This window comes from Amblyomma maculatum, chromosome 1, assembly GCF_055883805.1.
Source record: "Amblyomma maculatum isolate TAMU_Amacu chromosome 1, ASM5588380v1, whole genome shotgun sequence".
Lineage (NCBI taxonomy): Eukaryota > Metazoa > Arthropoda > Arachnida > Ixodida > Ixodidae > Amblyomma > Amblyomma maculatum.
The window spans coordinates 31,220,312-31,236,740 of NC_139344.1; the positions used below are offsets into that span (position 1 = coordinate 31,220,312).

The 16,429-nt window shown below is 44.6% G+C and overlaps 1 protein-coding gene across 1 annotated transcript in view; it reads left to right on the plus strand.

The window, feature by feature from the left end:
• LOC146202073 (folylpolyglutamate synthase, mitochondrial-like) overlaps positions 1 to 16,429 on the plus strand; it is a 45,557-nt gene that overhangs the window by 16,111 nt on the left and 13,017 nt on the right. Inside the window, exons 8-10 of the mRNA XM_084587918.1 lie at positions 4,088 to 4,280; positions 4,392 to 4,493; positions 5,288 to 5,590. Of these exons, the coding sequence (XP_084444044.1) occupies positions 4,088 to 4,280; positions 4,392 to 4,493; positions 5,288 to 5,590 (598 nt within the window). The remainder of the gene's footprint in view (positions 1 to 4,087; positions 4,281 to 4,391; positions 4,494 to 5,287; positions 5,591 to 16,429) is intronic.

Consider the following 16,429-nt stretch of genomic DNA (forward strand, 5'->3'; position numbering starts at 1 on the left):
TGTTGACGCCATCACTCACGTCAAGAACGTTCTCATGATGCTTCAATCTGTACACGTTAAGGGGCTTAAGTTGATGTAATTAATAAAAAAGTGACGAAAAATGTGGAGCACTTACTGAAAAATCTGTTGTAGCCTGCATTCTTTATTTTCTGGCTTGCGGAGGTACATTTGCATATTTCAAAATTTCAGCAAAGAATTTGCTCCAAATATGACTGTCTGTTGTTGAGGAAGTAAACTAATTGTTGATAAAATCTGATTTTAAAACACCTATCATGGCAGTTTTTGAACTGAATGGCAATTCTTAGTGTGCATTGGAGGGCTGGTGTGCATCGGAGGGCTTAATTTAAAAAGAAAAGTGTTCAATTCTATTTAGTAACTTTAATTTCAGCAGCTTAAGTTCTAGCGCATTCCAGAAATCAGTTCCGTACTGGCTTTCTTCTTCTTGAGTGATATGCCTGCGACATCTGAAGATGTTACTTCAGCGCTGATAAGGGTACTTGAAGGATAATCTGGCATTATTGTGAAAGCTTGACGAGCCTGACGCTTCCTGTTTCTGAAACCTACATACCCCCTGCCTTATCAGCAAGTATGCAATGGTGCCATCTCGGCAAGCACCTTATCTGCTCCAGTTTCAGGACTGTTCGTGTATATGAATTGCGTCTAGATTTCTGCCTCCATTTTTTTACTTGAGGAGTGGCGTTGCTGCTTCTGTGCTCTTGCAAGAATTTTATCTGAGGCAATGTCCTCAAAACTATTTGAAGCAGTATTGCCTGTAGTTTCAGAGCTGCACAGTCATTTTCACTTAAATGTGGGGTAATAAGGTTGCTTGCTCTGAGATATGACTAAACTGCCTTCTCTTTAGTGCCAGTTATGCTGTGCAGTAGTGAATTTGCCGAGTGTGTCTTTTAGTGGCACTCTTATCTCCTTAGTATGTGTGGCCTGCATGTAGTACATGTTAGACACGCGAATTGCAGCATAAGCTTTGAGTAAAGTTTTTACCTCGCAGAAATGAAGTTAAGAAAGGCACGTTTCGATTGTCAATGTGTAAAGTTTTCAAATATGTACTTACTGTTACTCTTTTTTTTTTTCTGTAAATGTGGAGAACTTGTAACCAAGAAAGGCAAAAGACACAGAATGAATGGACAGAAATCCTGACTTGCAGCTAATTTTTCTTTAGAACATGCATATTTTTTTTGGCTCAGGTATTGCATTCGTTTCTAGCTGCAGTTAACCTTCCCTAATTTCAGCTCAGAAAAGGCCAAAGAATATGTTCAGATTGTACAGAGTTTGGATTAATGGGATCCTGTTTAATACAGTCGATGTACCAAAGCGCTGGTTCATATAAACTGAAAGTTCATTTAAGCTAGTTTCCAGTAAAGAGAAATTGGATGCATCATTGACTTCCCAAAGAACAGCAGTGCACTTTCTTGTAGTGTCTTTAAGGTTGATGTTGTTGACTTGTCGTCGACCATGCTTGATAAGTTTTTAAGGTCTGTTTCAAGCTACACGGCCACCTCATGATGATGAGAAATTCACTAATAAATATGGCATTCCTATCGGTAATTTTGTGGAGCTGTTGTTGCTTTACCTTAATTCAACATTTGTCCAATCGGCAGGCTAAGTTTTTGCCCAAATAAGAGGCGTTATCAAATCAAGGTGGGGACCGTTAGTCAGTTTTTTTTTTTTTTTTTTTCTGCGTTATGACTGCTGCATTGAGATCGTAGGGATTCATTTTTTTTTTTTTGTTGCCACAGATTACTTGCTGTATCTATTAATTTTCACGGACAGAACTTTTCTTAGATAAAAATTAATAGTAGGGGTCTTTCATTTTTGTGTGAGGTTCTAATGTATAAAGAGCCGTAAAGAGTTTTAATATTTAGATTCGTGTCTGTGGGTGGATGTATTAGATCTTTAAGGTGAGAGCCTTTAACAGCTCATGAGTGGCGTCCGTAGAAAGTGTGCGCAAGATGTGCTCGCTAGATATTATTTGGGTTCTGTTAAATAGTGGCCGATAGTTATAGTTTGTGATAGATAACGATAGTTAATGATGAGAAAGAGAGAGACTCTCTCCCTCTCTGGAAAGATACCTTCTTCCTCTCTCTTTCTCTCTCTGTGAAAGCTCTCCTCTTTTTTTCTCTCCTCTCCCTCTCTCCCTTCCTTCCCCTCCCTCTTTCCCAATCTCTCTGTCTAGAAAGAGAGTAGTGAGAGGGAGAGAGTCTCTTTCTCTCAGGATCAGGCATTCCAGGTATTGTAGAAGGGTGGCCAAAATGCTTTCACATTGCTACACCTCGGGTGACTTTAGTGCTCCCCTGATATTTTTTTTTTCATAAGTGGAGAATTACTGTTTCATGTTTTCCTTCTATGTTATTGAATTCTTTTGTCTATGTGATGAGCAGAAGTTTCCTTGAAAAAGCTGAAAGGTTGGGGGTGGCAGGTTTTTCGGGGCATATCAAGTCATCAGACTTGTTCTGTCTGTCTGTTCTATCACATAGGCAGGCCTAAAAATGGGAAAAATCGCTGTAATTTTCCTGTGCATTTTTATACTGGGCTTCCTTTGAACTGAAACTTGGCAGTTTCTTGAGAAAATTAACAAAACTTGTGCTATTGTCCAGAAGCAGGCTGAGAAAAACAAAAAAGATAATGAAAAACATTATGGTCTCACGTTGAGTATGCAAGTTTTATGAAATGCAAGGTAGCGCTTTCCTATAAAGCGATTGAATACTTAGGGCAGCTAGGGAAAGGTGTGAACATCTGCTTTAGAGAACACAAGAATCCTTGAAAGGGTAAAGACACAAATTTTTTAAAATGGATTTCTGCTTTATAATTGTTCATAAAGCACAAGCAAACATGCGTCATGGCGTGAAATTTGCTTACGCCTTGTAAATAATGTATAATTGAATTTATTCTGCCATGCAGTTTTGGTTTTGGTTTCAGATAGCTGAATGATTTCAAACTCACTCGTCACAAGTTAGTACAAGATCACGTGAGGCCCACAGAAACTGCAATGTAGTAATAGCTCTTTAGTCACTGCCATTATGGTTTCTGGAGCAGCTCAGTGTAAGAGTGTGCATCAAATAAAACTACTAAGCAGCGAGTATTGAATGCGTCACGGGATGTCGTACTCATTTGTGATGTTGAGACTTTCGTCCGGCAACCCGAAACTGAAACTGCAGGATAAATAAAATTCAGTGACAAACTATTTATTGAGTGCTGGCAAATTCTATGTGGTGGTCAATGTTTTTCTAATGTCATATACACAGCTCCGAAGCAAAATTACACTCGGAAAAATTTCGTTTCTTAACCCCTTTAACCCTGCATGCTTACTTTAGCCGAACATTATAAAGCATGGATTCTCACCCAAATTTGAAAAAAAAAAAAAGGATGTTTTGCTAGATTGCTTGTATCAATGCAAAAAAAAAAGAATTTGCTGTTTGCATTAAAGTAAAATTGGAAAAGTGAGTGTCAGCCAGCCCCTAGTGGGTTCATGTAGCTTGAAGATAAGACACACACACTTGTGATTGCGCACCAGCATATTTGCAGTTATGGCCATCAACCTGAATTTTCGAAGCTTGCAGATATGTCAGATATCTCGAGCCCTCGATTTTCATTGTCAGTATTTGGAGAAAGTTGACACAGCTTCATGACAAAGCTTCAGTACACTTTTATTATTATTTTTTTTTCATATAATGGCCTTTTGTGTAAAAAAAAAAATATCATTTTGAAAATACACCCGTTGTGCCGTTCAACCGAAACAGTGCAACGCTGAAATAACTGGCACTGAAAGAACATACAAGAGCTGAATGCTTGATGTCTACCGTAATGCCATTAACCGTTTTGTGTGCCAAATATATTTTAAATGTTTGCTTCAAAATTATTCAAATAAAATTGCTTTTTGCTTCAAACCAAAAAGCCACTATTCATACTAGCCTAGTTGCAATGCTTCACAAACTTGCTCATGTTGCCATCATGAACAATATGTAAAATGTGCTAGTGCATAGTCCTTACAGCAGCTTTCACTTGTTTCGTTCTTGCCGTGGAGAAACATTTAGTGATCAATTTCAGCTTTTTCTATTTTGCATTTTTACAGTGTTCTCTCAGTATAGCACCGCCACTCCTGACTTACGAGAGTGAGGTGCCACTGTACCGGTTAGGAATACCAGGTGAACCACAGCAGGGTTTGGGAATACCGGGAGAACCACAGCAGGGAAATGCATCTCTTGCTCTGCAATTGTGCAAGACTTGGCTAATGAAGCATTGCTCTACAGATTTTACGCTCAGCAGTGAGTAGCTTTACGTAAAAATGTGTGTGTGTGTTAGGGGGAGGGGGTTATGAATGGTTTTAAGGGGGAACTTACTAAGCTCGGGAACTTACTGAGCTCATCTCTTAACAGGAAAGCAAGTAGAAAGAGACACAGTTGCACGGAAGTGGCTTGAACATCACGATCTACCTTTCATCGCTGCTCCTTTCCCAATATCGAAGCTGATGGCTAAAGGTAAGCACCTTGCCATTTTTGTGCCTTTTATATTGCACTTTTTCTTCTCGCTGTGAACATTGTTCTGTGTAAAATATGAGGTATTGTGCTGCACAGTTGTGTGTGTGCGTGTATGTGTGTGTGTGTGTGTGTGTGTGTGTGTGTGTGTGTGTGTGTGTGTGTGTGCGCGCACGCGCAAGGTAGTTTGTGGAAACAGGCAGTATGCAGTGGACAAAATTATGAAAAAGAAAGCGCGAGCACATTCAGCTGCTCATGCCTGTTCTTCACTCTGGAAGCATACCCCATGGTGCTCGTACCAGTCTGCTTTGAAAAGCAGGATGCCAGTATGATATAAAGTTCACCAACACCCTAATTTGGGAGAGTTGGTATGACAGGACTTCTGAACTATACTATAACTCAAGATGAGGGCAGCAGAGGAAGACGGGACATCCCGACATCTTGAGGAATTTAGTCTTCCTTTGTTGTCCTTGTCTTGAGTTGAGCTTATTTTTTATGCTCACTGTGCTAAGCAAGTACTACTGTATTGTTCTGTGCTGTGTCCTGTGCCTTGATCACACCGAGTTTACCATGTCTTAAAATTGACGAGTAATGTGTGCCGGTGATATTAATTATTAATTGGAATAGCAGTTATTAGATATTTTTAAATGGCATGTAGGAATATCCCCTCTCTATTTTTTGTACATATATTAATTGAAAAATTGGGTCCTGCCCTCATTCGCAAGAATTCTCGAATATAAAACGACTGCAAGTGAAGGGCCTTGTGTGTAGAAGTGGTGGGAATACTTGTGGTGCAGGTCTGAGGCAGTGCCGGTGGCCTGGCAGGTGTCAAGTGGTTCCCGCTGGAGATGGCATGACCCTGTACTTGGATGGTGCGCATACAGAGGATTCTCTGCATTACTGCGTGCGCTGGTGGCGAGATGCATCGGTTGCTGAGGAGCATGCCCTTGGCCCCAGGGTTCAGGTGCGGCGTGTGCTTCTGTTCAACTGCGTTGGTGACCGGCGGCCCGAGCTTCTGCTCTCCTACCTGGCGGAAGAGCCCTTTCACGTTGCCCTTTTTACTCCCAACCGTCTCAGCACCACCAAAAGCCCGTACTCAGGTGAGCCTTTCCCATTGTGTTGCCTAGCAGCCAAACAAAGTTCACTTTGCATGTACTGTTGCGTGAGCGTTCCCATGCTGTCGTGCCGGAAGGCCGAGAGAGAGAGAGCCAAGCATCCACGCCCCTCCAGAACCAAACACAAACTGATTTATTATAATCCCCCCTGGCTGCCCTTCTGCTTAGAGGGCGCCACTATTAAGTTCATTGGTGGCGACCCTAACAGTATAGTCCATCGCATTCAATCAAAGCATTAATTTTCATCAAAGTATCTGCAGGAGGTCCAGTGAATCTACGAAAAGGGACCTAGAAACCGTGTGTTGCAGAAATCGAGGTCTGATCAGAGAATGCAAGGAGGGTCATTAAGATTTACCTTGGGTGTAATTTTTGTATTGAAATTGAAAGATGTTACAATCATACGAGTTAGGAATATTCTCTTTGTAAAGACCACAAAGCTTGCACATGCCCCTCTCGTATGTTTGCTTCTTTGTTCAGAAGACCTACAGGGTGAGATTGAGGTCGTAATGCAGGCAAGGTGACATTTCTTTTCCAGCCTAGAGTAATTCATTTCGGCACGTGAAAGATTGTGGCTAGCATAGATTATTACTCTTTCAATCCCATCTTGATATTGAACGAGGACTGCGCCAAGACGAATGCTGCCAGAACAGGGGAGATTTGAAGGCGCTTGCGAAGCAAAGAGAAGGCCGTTTGCTGCTCAGAATTCTGCACAAAGAAGGTGTCCTTCCTCTTGAGGCGCGTCACTGGTTCTGCAATCTGAGAAAAGTCCGCAATGAACCATCGATAATATGCGCACAGACGCAGAAAGTGCTGGACACTTTCTTGTTAGATGGAATGTGAAACTGCGATGATGGCAGTCTCATTGGGGTCCCGGCGTGCCCCATCAGTGCTCACATGACCAAGAAACTTGAGTTCTGTGTAACCGAAGTGGCATTTCTGGGGCTTCAGCATGAGGTTTGCAGTACGGAGGGCTTCCAGGACAGCTTGAAGACTATGAAGGTGTTGTTCAAATGTTTCTGAAAAAAAAAAACAAAAAAAACAACGATGTCGTCCAATTACAAAAGACAGCTCTGCCACTTGAGGCCAGTGAGGACGGTGTCCATCATCTGTTGGAATGTAGATGGGGTAGATCACAATCCAAATGCGAGTACTTTGAGTTCATATAGGCCATCTGGAGTGACAAATGCGGCTTTTTCTCAGTCTGTTTAGTCCATTTCTATTTGCCGATAGCTGCTTTTCAAATGAATAGATGAAAAATACTTAGCGCGTCTCAGTCTGTCCAGTGAGGCAGCGATGCGTGGCATTGAGTAGACGTCCTTTTTTGCCGCACTATTCAATTTGCGATAGACGATGCAGAACCGAAGGGTGCCGTCCTTTTTTTTTTTTACAAGGACGGCTGACGAGGATCATGGAGGCTCGGGCTGTGCAGTGCTTTATTACAGATGGCATTTAAGCAAACCATCATAAAAGAAAAGGGGAGAAGGAAAGGAGGAGGAGGGAAACTATGCAATGTAAACTAAGCAATCTGCCTTTTGCGGAAGGGTATGGTGCCATCATGCGGGAGCGGCGAGAAACACATTGGACGGCAGTGTAACAGATAACACGAAAGCGCATCATGTGAAATGACCACGCCAATGCAGGTATAAAGCAAAAGCTCCCCCTTTTTTGCCTTCGGGGCGGAAAGTAGTGACAGTGATTGCAGTATCATGTTCACGCAGCGTGGGGGAATGTTTCAGCGTTTTCACAATCCACTCGTAACGCACACATATACTGTCTTCATATTGTACAGTCGAACCTCGCTATAACGAACACGTATATAGCGAATTATCAGATAAAATGAACTAAAATCAAAGTTTGGTTGGTCTATGGTTTATTTCTATGAGAGTTCTTTCTGTATAACGAAAGAAAATTTTCGAAATTTGACACGAGATCGGTTATAACTAAGCAGTTCCATTAAAACGGCAAAAAATGCATATAGGAGCCGTAAAAAAAATAACGCAATTTTTCAATCAATCGAATCGCCCACCGCAGAAGTGTGTTTAAATCGCCCGCGCATTCGCGTGCCGCATCATTTAGTAGCGGCAATAAAAACTACCACCAACATCGCCTTATCACCTTCGAGATCACAGCCCCACGTGCAGTGATCTTGGAGGTCATGAACGGCCATGCCCGGACTCGGGCGGCGCCGCTGGTGTGTTTAAACCGCCCGCGCATTTGCGTGCCGTGTCATCTAGCGGTAGCGACAAAAACTAGCACCGATGACCAATGGCCTCCGAGATCGCAGGTGCACGCGTGGTGATCTCGGAGGTCACGAACGACCATGCCGGACTTTAGCGTCACCGCCGCCGCCGCTGCTCCAGTCCGGCCATACAACGGCTTTCAGGCATGTGACTGGCATGCCATCACCATTGCCACGTCATGGCGGGAGCCCCTGCCACGCCTCTGCCACTGCGACCAACCCGTGCGCGCGTGCTATACTCCCTGAGCTTTCTGGCTCTGTCATGCAAATTGTGCACGGAGGAAACATCCCTTCTTAGTATTCATTTTTGCTCTCCAATACAGAACTAAATACAACATTTCATGCGTTTACTTAGTTTTTAATGATAAAATTGTGCCTTTGTGCTGTCCATATAGTGCGCATTTTGTTTCGCTTTATTAGCAAACTTATTTACAGGAATTTGGGCGCGCACTTTTGTAACGAATATCGGATATAACAAACTATTTTCGCGTCCCCGTAAACACTCTCAAGGTTCGTATACAGACAACATTAATACCCAAGAAAGTAGCAGGGGGGACAGCGGCCGATGTAGCTCAGTTGGAAGAGCACCGGACGCGATATTCGGAGGTCGTGGGTTCGGTCCCCACCATCGGCACGTTGTTTTTTCTTCTACTTTGTGTTTAATTATCTTTCCCCTAAGCAGATTACATTACTAATTTTTGTGGTTATCCAAGTAAAAATTAAAGAAAAAGAAAAAAAATTAACATAAAATACAATCCTCAATGCTTTCCTTGGCCTCGCCGACTGTTGGCTTCTTTCCTTCATTTGTTATAACGAGGTTAGACTGTGGGAGCGTGTAGCGCGGGCTCTGTTCGACAGGACAGAATGAGACGTGCTTGCACTCAGCGTGCAGATTCACGACAGACTGTTAAATTTATTGTAAAAAAAGAATTCGAAAGGAGAGTGCGGAGGCAGAGAGAGGGAGAGAGAGAGAGGGGGGGGGGGGGGGGGGGGAGATCTCAAAGGGCAAAGCAATCAGGGCTTTGTTGATGCTGCAGAGCTAGGTGGAATCGCCTTCTGTGACTTACGAGCGGCGCATATGCGCGGGGTGTCTTGAGTTACCGAGCACAATGTGGTCACTGCAGCGCCGGCATGGTGCAACGAGCATCGCTTCCTCCTCGCGCCATCTACAAGTGGGCAACTGTAAGATTTCATCTATGAAACTTAGAGAGGCATTTATCCACACCCCCTGAACAGGGCATTGTCCTGGCCGGAATGCACAACAGAAACCTGCAGGAAATGCGCGTCATTTTTCTGGCAATTTGATGTTTCAGCGCTGTAGCTAGTTTCTGTCCCCAGAACGGGTGTGGTCGCAGTGGTGAAAAGGTTCTCGATGCACAGAGAATGGTCATTCTGTTGTGAAAGGACCCACAGCCTTTCTGCCTCTGCAGCGATTTCTGCGGAATCAACGACCTGGTGACACATGTGCATCTCCTAAATATCGGATGCACATGTTGGTCAGGAGTCAACACTGTTCTACATCCAGAGCGCTCTACTCCGTACGTGAACGAATATAAACCTTTCAGGAGACTCATTTGTGTTGGGCGGTTTCCTTGCTGTTGCAGACGGTTGGACGAAGACAACGACTTTCAAGCTCTCTAAGGAAGTGGAGCTGATTACGTACACCGAAGGAACAAAATCTGAATGCTTTGGCGAGAATGAAGGCGAGCCTATAAGGTGCAAGAGTGTCCAGTGCGTCATATGCTTCGAGTGGCAAAGACATAGATACTACAGGTGTGTATGCATCTAAAGGAAATGTGCATGATGAAAAGTACCTACTGGAGTTTGCACCAAACCTGTAACCCACCAGTGATAGCCGCAATGAGGATTTGTGAGGTGCATGTTTGCTTTATGTGCGAAGGGGCCGGAAGTGCAGATATCACAAGTAGCTATGTACGCTAGACCGTAATATTTAGCATGTTTTATCGTGACTGCCGCCTGACTAACAAGAAAAAAATACGCTGTTTGTTGTGATGCACCACCATTCGCAAACCTCATGACCAGCTCAGCTACTCGGCTCGCGAACGACGGTGCATCACAATTGCATTTTTTTTTTTATTATTAGTCAGGCAGCAGTTATGATAAATCATGCAAAATATTACAGTCTAGCGAATATAGCTGCCTGTGATCTCTGTGCTACTTGGCCCCCTCGCACATAAAGAAAACAAACTACAAAATCCACCGCAATCAGGCTCCGTTACACATAAACCAAACACGCACCGAACAGATCCTCATTGCGGCTATTACTAGGGGGTTGCAGGCTTGGTGCAAACTCCAGTAGGTACTTTTCATCATGCACATTTCTTTTAGATACATATGCACCTATAATGAAGTGTTTTTCGCGCAGTTGAGAGTATGCAGTCGGTTGTCAAGGTCGCCCATTCACATCTTGACACTTGATAGCCCTAATTCAAGCTTCACGTCGTTTTTGGTCGCGGTTTGCTGAAGGGACCCTAAAAAACCACGTTTTGCATCCCGGCATGCCTCGAGAGCGGCAACCGTACACGGCACATGTGGTTGGCATCATTTTGCCAAGCCTGTTATGGTCACCGTGCCATCAGCTTCAGTGCACTGGCAGCGACGAGAAACGCCGTCCAATGTATTTCCATCCTTCGTCACTAGGGCTTTGCGCGTGCGCAGAGAACTCGTGCAAAAGGCGGATTGGCCTGGCCTTCATGGTCAACTCCATTGTCTGGAGCACACTGGTGGCTTTGTGCCAGTTACGTATAATTTTTTTGCTAACTGGAAATTGCCTTCCTTCAGCCCAATGCCCATGCCCCTCGACAAATTCAACTGCACGCAGTTTGAATTTCATGCCTTAACTTTTTTGCCTGGCGGGCGATGCCATGGTTAGGACATGACCCGACACATATGAGGCACACGTAATGGTGGTGGTGGTGGTGGTGGTGAAAACCTTTTATTGGTATGAAGGACAAAATTCAAGAAAATTGCATAGCAACATTGCGGGCGGTCTTCGGGCTGCCAGTTGTGGCGTCCAGGCCTTGAAGCCGCTACAGTGATCGAAGATGTCATGGTAGATGGAAATGATGCGGGCGGCTCAAAAATTAAAACTGTTGTGCGCCCCTTCGAGGGGCGGAAAGTTTTGAACAAACCTTTTGGCCTGCAAAGGTCGGGCTGACGAGAAAAGAGAGAGAAAGAGAGATATTTTAATGGCAACAGGAGATGTCTGCCTGGTGGTAAGCTTAGCATGCTACTCCTGATGAGGGTTGAGGGATGAGGGTGACAGAGTGTGGGAGGGGAAGGGGAAATAAATGAGAAAAAAAAGAGAATCGGTGTCGCACAGTTTCACACGCACATAAGCACACACAGATGAGTTTTAAAGGGTATTGATCAACCCTGTGTCCTTAAGAAAGTTAACTTTCACACGCACATAAGCACACAGAAATGAGTTTTAAAGGGTATTGATCAACCCTGTGTCCTTAAGAAAAGTTAACTTTCACATGCACATAATCACACACAGATGAGTTTTAAAGGGTATTAATCAACCCTGTGTCCTTCAGAAAAGTTAGTAAGTCCTTGGTAGCTCGCGCAGCAGACAATCCGTCGCACCAAGGACCCAGGACATGTTCAAGGCGCAAGGTTGTTTCTTTAGGTAAGCGTAAATTATTGCGCAGTGTCCTGCGATGTGCAGTAAACCGTTGACAGGAGGTTACCAAATGTTCAAAATTTTCACACACATCACATGTAGAGCACAGAGGCCTGCTCGCTATGCCTATTTTATGTAGGAAGTAGTTTGTGTATGACACATTTAAGCGGATTCTGTGTAGACAGTTTCGATGCCACCTGTTCAAATTGTGAGGAATTCGAAAGACGCAAGTGGGATCTATTCGGTGTAGAGGTCGATATTGATGGTTTGGGTCACACCACAGAGAGCGTTGCAATCGCCATGATTCAGTTGCTACAAGTCTTGCTGCATCTCTTCGTGAGAAGGGTATTGAAATTGTCCTTGTGGAATCTTTTAGTTCTTTTGCAGCGGCGTCTGCGAGGTCGTTGCCCGCGATGCCGCAGTGAGCAGGTAACCACTGTAGCACAATGCTGTGACTCAGGTCATAGGCCTCTGTGTGTAGCTTATTTATGTCAATGACGAGCTCTTCCTGAATTCTTGATGATTTAAGCAATTGTAGTGCAGCGCGACAATCGCTGAAGATAACCCATGCTGCAGGGCGTTGTTGTAGAATATATATAATTGCTTCTCTCAGAGCTGTTAACTCAGTAGCCACAGCTGAAGTGCGATGACTGAGTGTTGCCGAGATTGTGGTGTGCATTGATGGTATCCACACGCCGATGGATGAAGAAATAGCTGTGACAGAGCCATCAGTATAGATGTGGCAATGATGACTGTAGCGTGCACAGATGTGCTCAAGGGCGAAGTATTTAAGTGCGGGTCCTGGGGTGTGGGCTTTTCTTTTGATGCCAGGTATAGTTGTCGAAATTTGCCATGAAGCAAACCTCCATGGTGGGAAAAATGACGGTACTGCGCGTTGATATTGTGCAGGCAGTATATTGGAGAGTGATGTCATGCTTTGCTCTGAAAACGGGTGGGTAGGTTCACGTGCAAAGCGCAGCTGGGCGCGAAGCAGCTCCTGCGGTATCAGCACGGTTACAGATAGACGTCTGCTCTCCGCCAGAGTGCCCACTGTGGAAGTGTTTTTTGGAAGACCAAGGCACACTCTCAAAGCTTTGGCCTGCATGGCTTCAAGTAGTTTAATGCTTGACTGCGAGAGGCCTTGAAGAACAGGGAGGCTATAACGCAGAAGACCTTCACAAAGTGCTCCATAAAGCCGTAATAAGGAATCGGTAGAGCAGCCTCTTCTGGTCGTTGAGAGCATACGGAATATAGATACGTATGAAGAGAGTTTGGTCTTAAGTTGTTGAACGTGTGGTGGCCATGAAAGAGACCTATCAAAGGTCACACCTAAAAATTTTTGATGGTTGACATACGGTATAGGAGTGCCAGCAACTTTCAGTACATAACGGGAGAGATCACGTCGTGAAAATGAAATTGCTGCGCACTTTTCTGGAGATATAACAAGACCTCGCTTGTTTAAAAATAATGCAATGCCAACTATTGCTTTTTGTAGCCGAGCATGCACAATGCGCCTGTTTCTTCCGGAGCACCATATGCAGATGTCATCTGCGTAGAGGGAGATTTGAACAGTAGGTGGCAAGGACCTGTCCAAACCAAGAAGAGATATATTGAAGAGGGTTGGACTTAAAATCCCTCCCTGAGGAACGCCACGAGACACATGATGTAAGGACGTGTCACCTTGATCCGTTGACATTTAAATGGTCCTATCACGAAGATAATCAGAAAGCCAGTTATACATTCGTCCAGCAATGCCAATTGAACGCAAGGCTGAATGAATCGCCTCGTGCGTGACATTATCAAATGCTCCTTTAACGTCAAGAAAAACGGCAATAATTAGAGACCGCTCAGCTTTGCTGCGCCTGACACAGTTGGCAAGAGCAATAACATTATCAATACTGCTTCGGCCTTTTCGGAAGCCAGACATTGATGGAGGATAAATTCCCCTATTCGTCAAGTCCCAGGTAAGGCGTGAATGAACCATTTTTTCCATCAATTTCCCAACACAGCTTAGCAGTGCAATAGGACGATAAGCGTTTAGATCAATTGATGGCTTACCAGGTTTAAGAACGGGTATTACGCGCGCAGTCTTCCAGCTCTCTACAAGGCTTCCAGCTATCCAAGAGTTGTTATAGATGGTAAGCAGCTGAGTTTTGGCTTTTCTTCCAAGACGCGACAGCGAAGTGTAGCTAACATGGTCAGGCCCTGGGCAAGATCTTTTGTTGGTAACTGCTAGCGCAGCTTGAAGTTCTTCCATAGTAAACAATTCGTCTAGGAAAGAAGTGTTGGGCGACGGGACAAAGATGGGGAGCACATTTTGCAGTGAAGGAGCTGCTAATGGAGCAATCATCTTTGAACAGAAAGTCTCTGCTACATGAAGACAAGTAGTATTGGCATTTAGAGCCACGCACTCGAAAGGATGTAGTTGTGAAGGCTGACTTCTCAAGCCTCGTACAATACTCCATACTTTAGATAGTGGCTTTCTAAGATCTAATTTTGCACAAAAAGATGTCCATTTCCTTCTTTCTAGCTTGTCCGAATGGCGTTGAACGTGTTTTTGTGCTCGCCTAGAAGTCTGGATATCGTCTCTAGAAAGTGTCTTGCACGCTCGTCTTTCTGCTCTGCGACGTATTGCTCGAAGTTTTTCATATTCGGCGTCAACAGCTGAGTACACCTTTGGCAGGTGGAGGACTCTCGTGTGCAATGTTTGAGCATGTGCTACTGCAGCAATGAAGGAGTCATAATTTAAGTTTGACAGATCCTGCTTTTCTACGGCATCAGCGAAAGCTTCCCAGTTCGTGTAGCGAACTTTATGCCGCTGAGAGGCGAGAGAAAAGCCACAAACCTCAATATATGTAGGTAGGTGATCGCTGCCATGAGTCTCGATGTCCACAGACCAGGTTGTTGAAGCTGACAGATCAGCAGAGATCATGGAGATATCAAGAGCACTGGACCGTGCTCCTTGATAGTAAGTTGCTTGGCCGTCGTTGAGAAATAATAAATTGTTGGAAAGTGCGAAGTCGAATAGCTGCCGGCCTCTGGCTGTCGATCTGACGCCTCCCCAAGCAGGATGATGTGCGTTGAAATCTCCCGTTATAATGTGTGGCACAGGGGTACTTCGCAGGATATCTTGTAGGTGTTCAATATTGAAATTAGCACGAGGTGGTATGTAGGCAGCAATTACTGTAAACTGCCTGTTCATGCACATTAAAGTGGCTGCAACGTACTCATTATGTGGATCAGTTGGTATGGGATGCTGGATGAAGTTGACGTCTTTCCGGATAGCCAGAAGAACTTTACTGAGGTCTGTACCAGTTGTTGATTGCAGTACTGTGTAGCCTGAGAGATGGATTGCAGTATTAAGCCGAGATTCTGATATAGCAATTATAGGGAAACGATGCTTGAAGACGAAGTGTCGAAAGTCAGAGAGACGGGGGCGGAGGCTGCAGGCATTCCATTGAAAGATGGTGGCCTTATTTCGGATGGCTTGCACGCTGGGTGGAGCAGACGACTGATTGTCTGCTACCGCCATTGCGCGAGGAGAGGAGATATGAAATCAAGAATTGTAAGGATGGCTTTCGCCACCGGCGAGGAGAGTGGTATAAGAAAAGCACGAACAGCCTCGACAAGTGAGCACAGTTGGGAACTAGAAATGTCAGAGTTTCTGCGAATAGAGGTTTCGCATGAGCGGTTCCGGGATGCACACCTCGAATGAGGCTGCTGTACAGTAATTTTTTGTGGGCTTGGTACAGATGGTTGTTGAACCTCTGATTGTTGTGGAAGAGGAGGAAATTCAACCACGTCATCAAATCTTGGATGACCAGCATCATCTTTCTGTGACTGTCCTTGTGATTTCTTTCCCGTCAATGGTTTTTTTCCGTGATGACTACTCCTGATTTGATTTTGGTCAATTAAAGCAGCTTTTGCTGACTTGTAGTCGGTATTGTTGGATATCTTGTACTTATAGATTAGTTTCTCCTTTTGGTAGGCAGTGCAGCTGGAAAACGTTGCCTCATGCTGCTTTCCGCAGTTGGGACAAATGGGGATGTCACTTGGGCACGTGGTACGGTCATGATTTCCCCCACAGCGTGGGCAGCGCAAGGCTAGTCGGCAAGCAGTAGTCACATGGCCGAAGCGCTGACATCTACCACATTGTCGTGGTTTTTGGATGTATTCATGCACACGGTATCTTGTATATCCAAGAATAACGTATTCTGGCGCAGATTCTGTCACAAAAACAATGCGGATATTTTCGGAATTTCCCAGACGGCGCACCGATTTTATTGGAACTCTCTGCAATAGTGCCGAGTAAATATCTTCTTGAGAAAGATCCAGGGGCACACCCTTGATTACTCCTACGCCACAGCTGTTTGGTCGGGGCTCGTATGCTTGCACTGCAATTCCTGCTATTGATCGTATTTGTAAAAGGCGTTCAGTAGCGACCGCGATTCGGGTGTCAACTGCCAGAAGATTAAGCCGCTCGTTGGGGCGAACTTGAAGGACGGCATCTGGACCCAGAGATTCAAATGCTTGCTTCATTGCCAGCGGATTAAAGCGAGTAATATGATATCCGGTATCTACTGGTTTTATGATTACTGTGAGGTTGCACTTGGGCGCTTTAGAAGCGTTAGTTGCGTCGACACTGAAATTCGACCGCCTTGAGCTGCGGCGACGCTTCGATGGCACTTGAATAAATTTGTCTGGCTCTTGTGCAGACTTCACCGCAGCATCTATACAGGTAATGGCAGACGAAGTATCTGAGCTATCAAGAAAATCATCCTGACCTGTAGGTATCAGCCGATCCCAGCTTGCGGTGGAAGGACCAGATGCGTGTTGTAGATGAGCATCAGAGGGTGAGAGTCCTGAAGTACCTGGTGATGACAGGTGACCGCATGATACAGAAAAGAGACATAAAAGGGCTATATAATGGGCTTCTGCC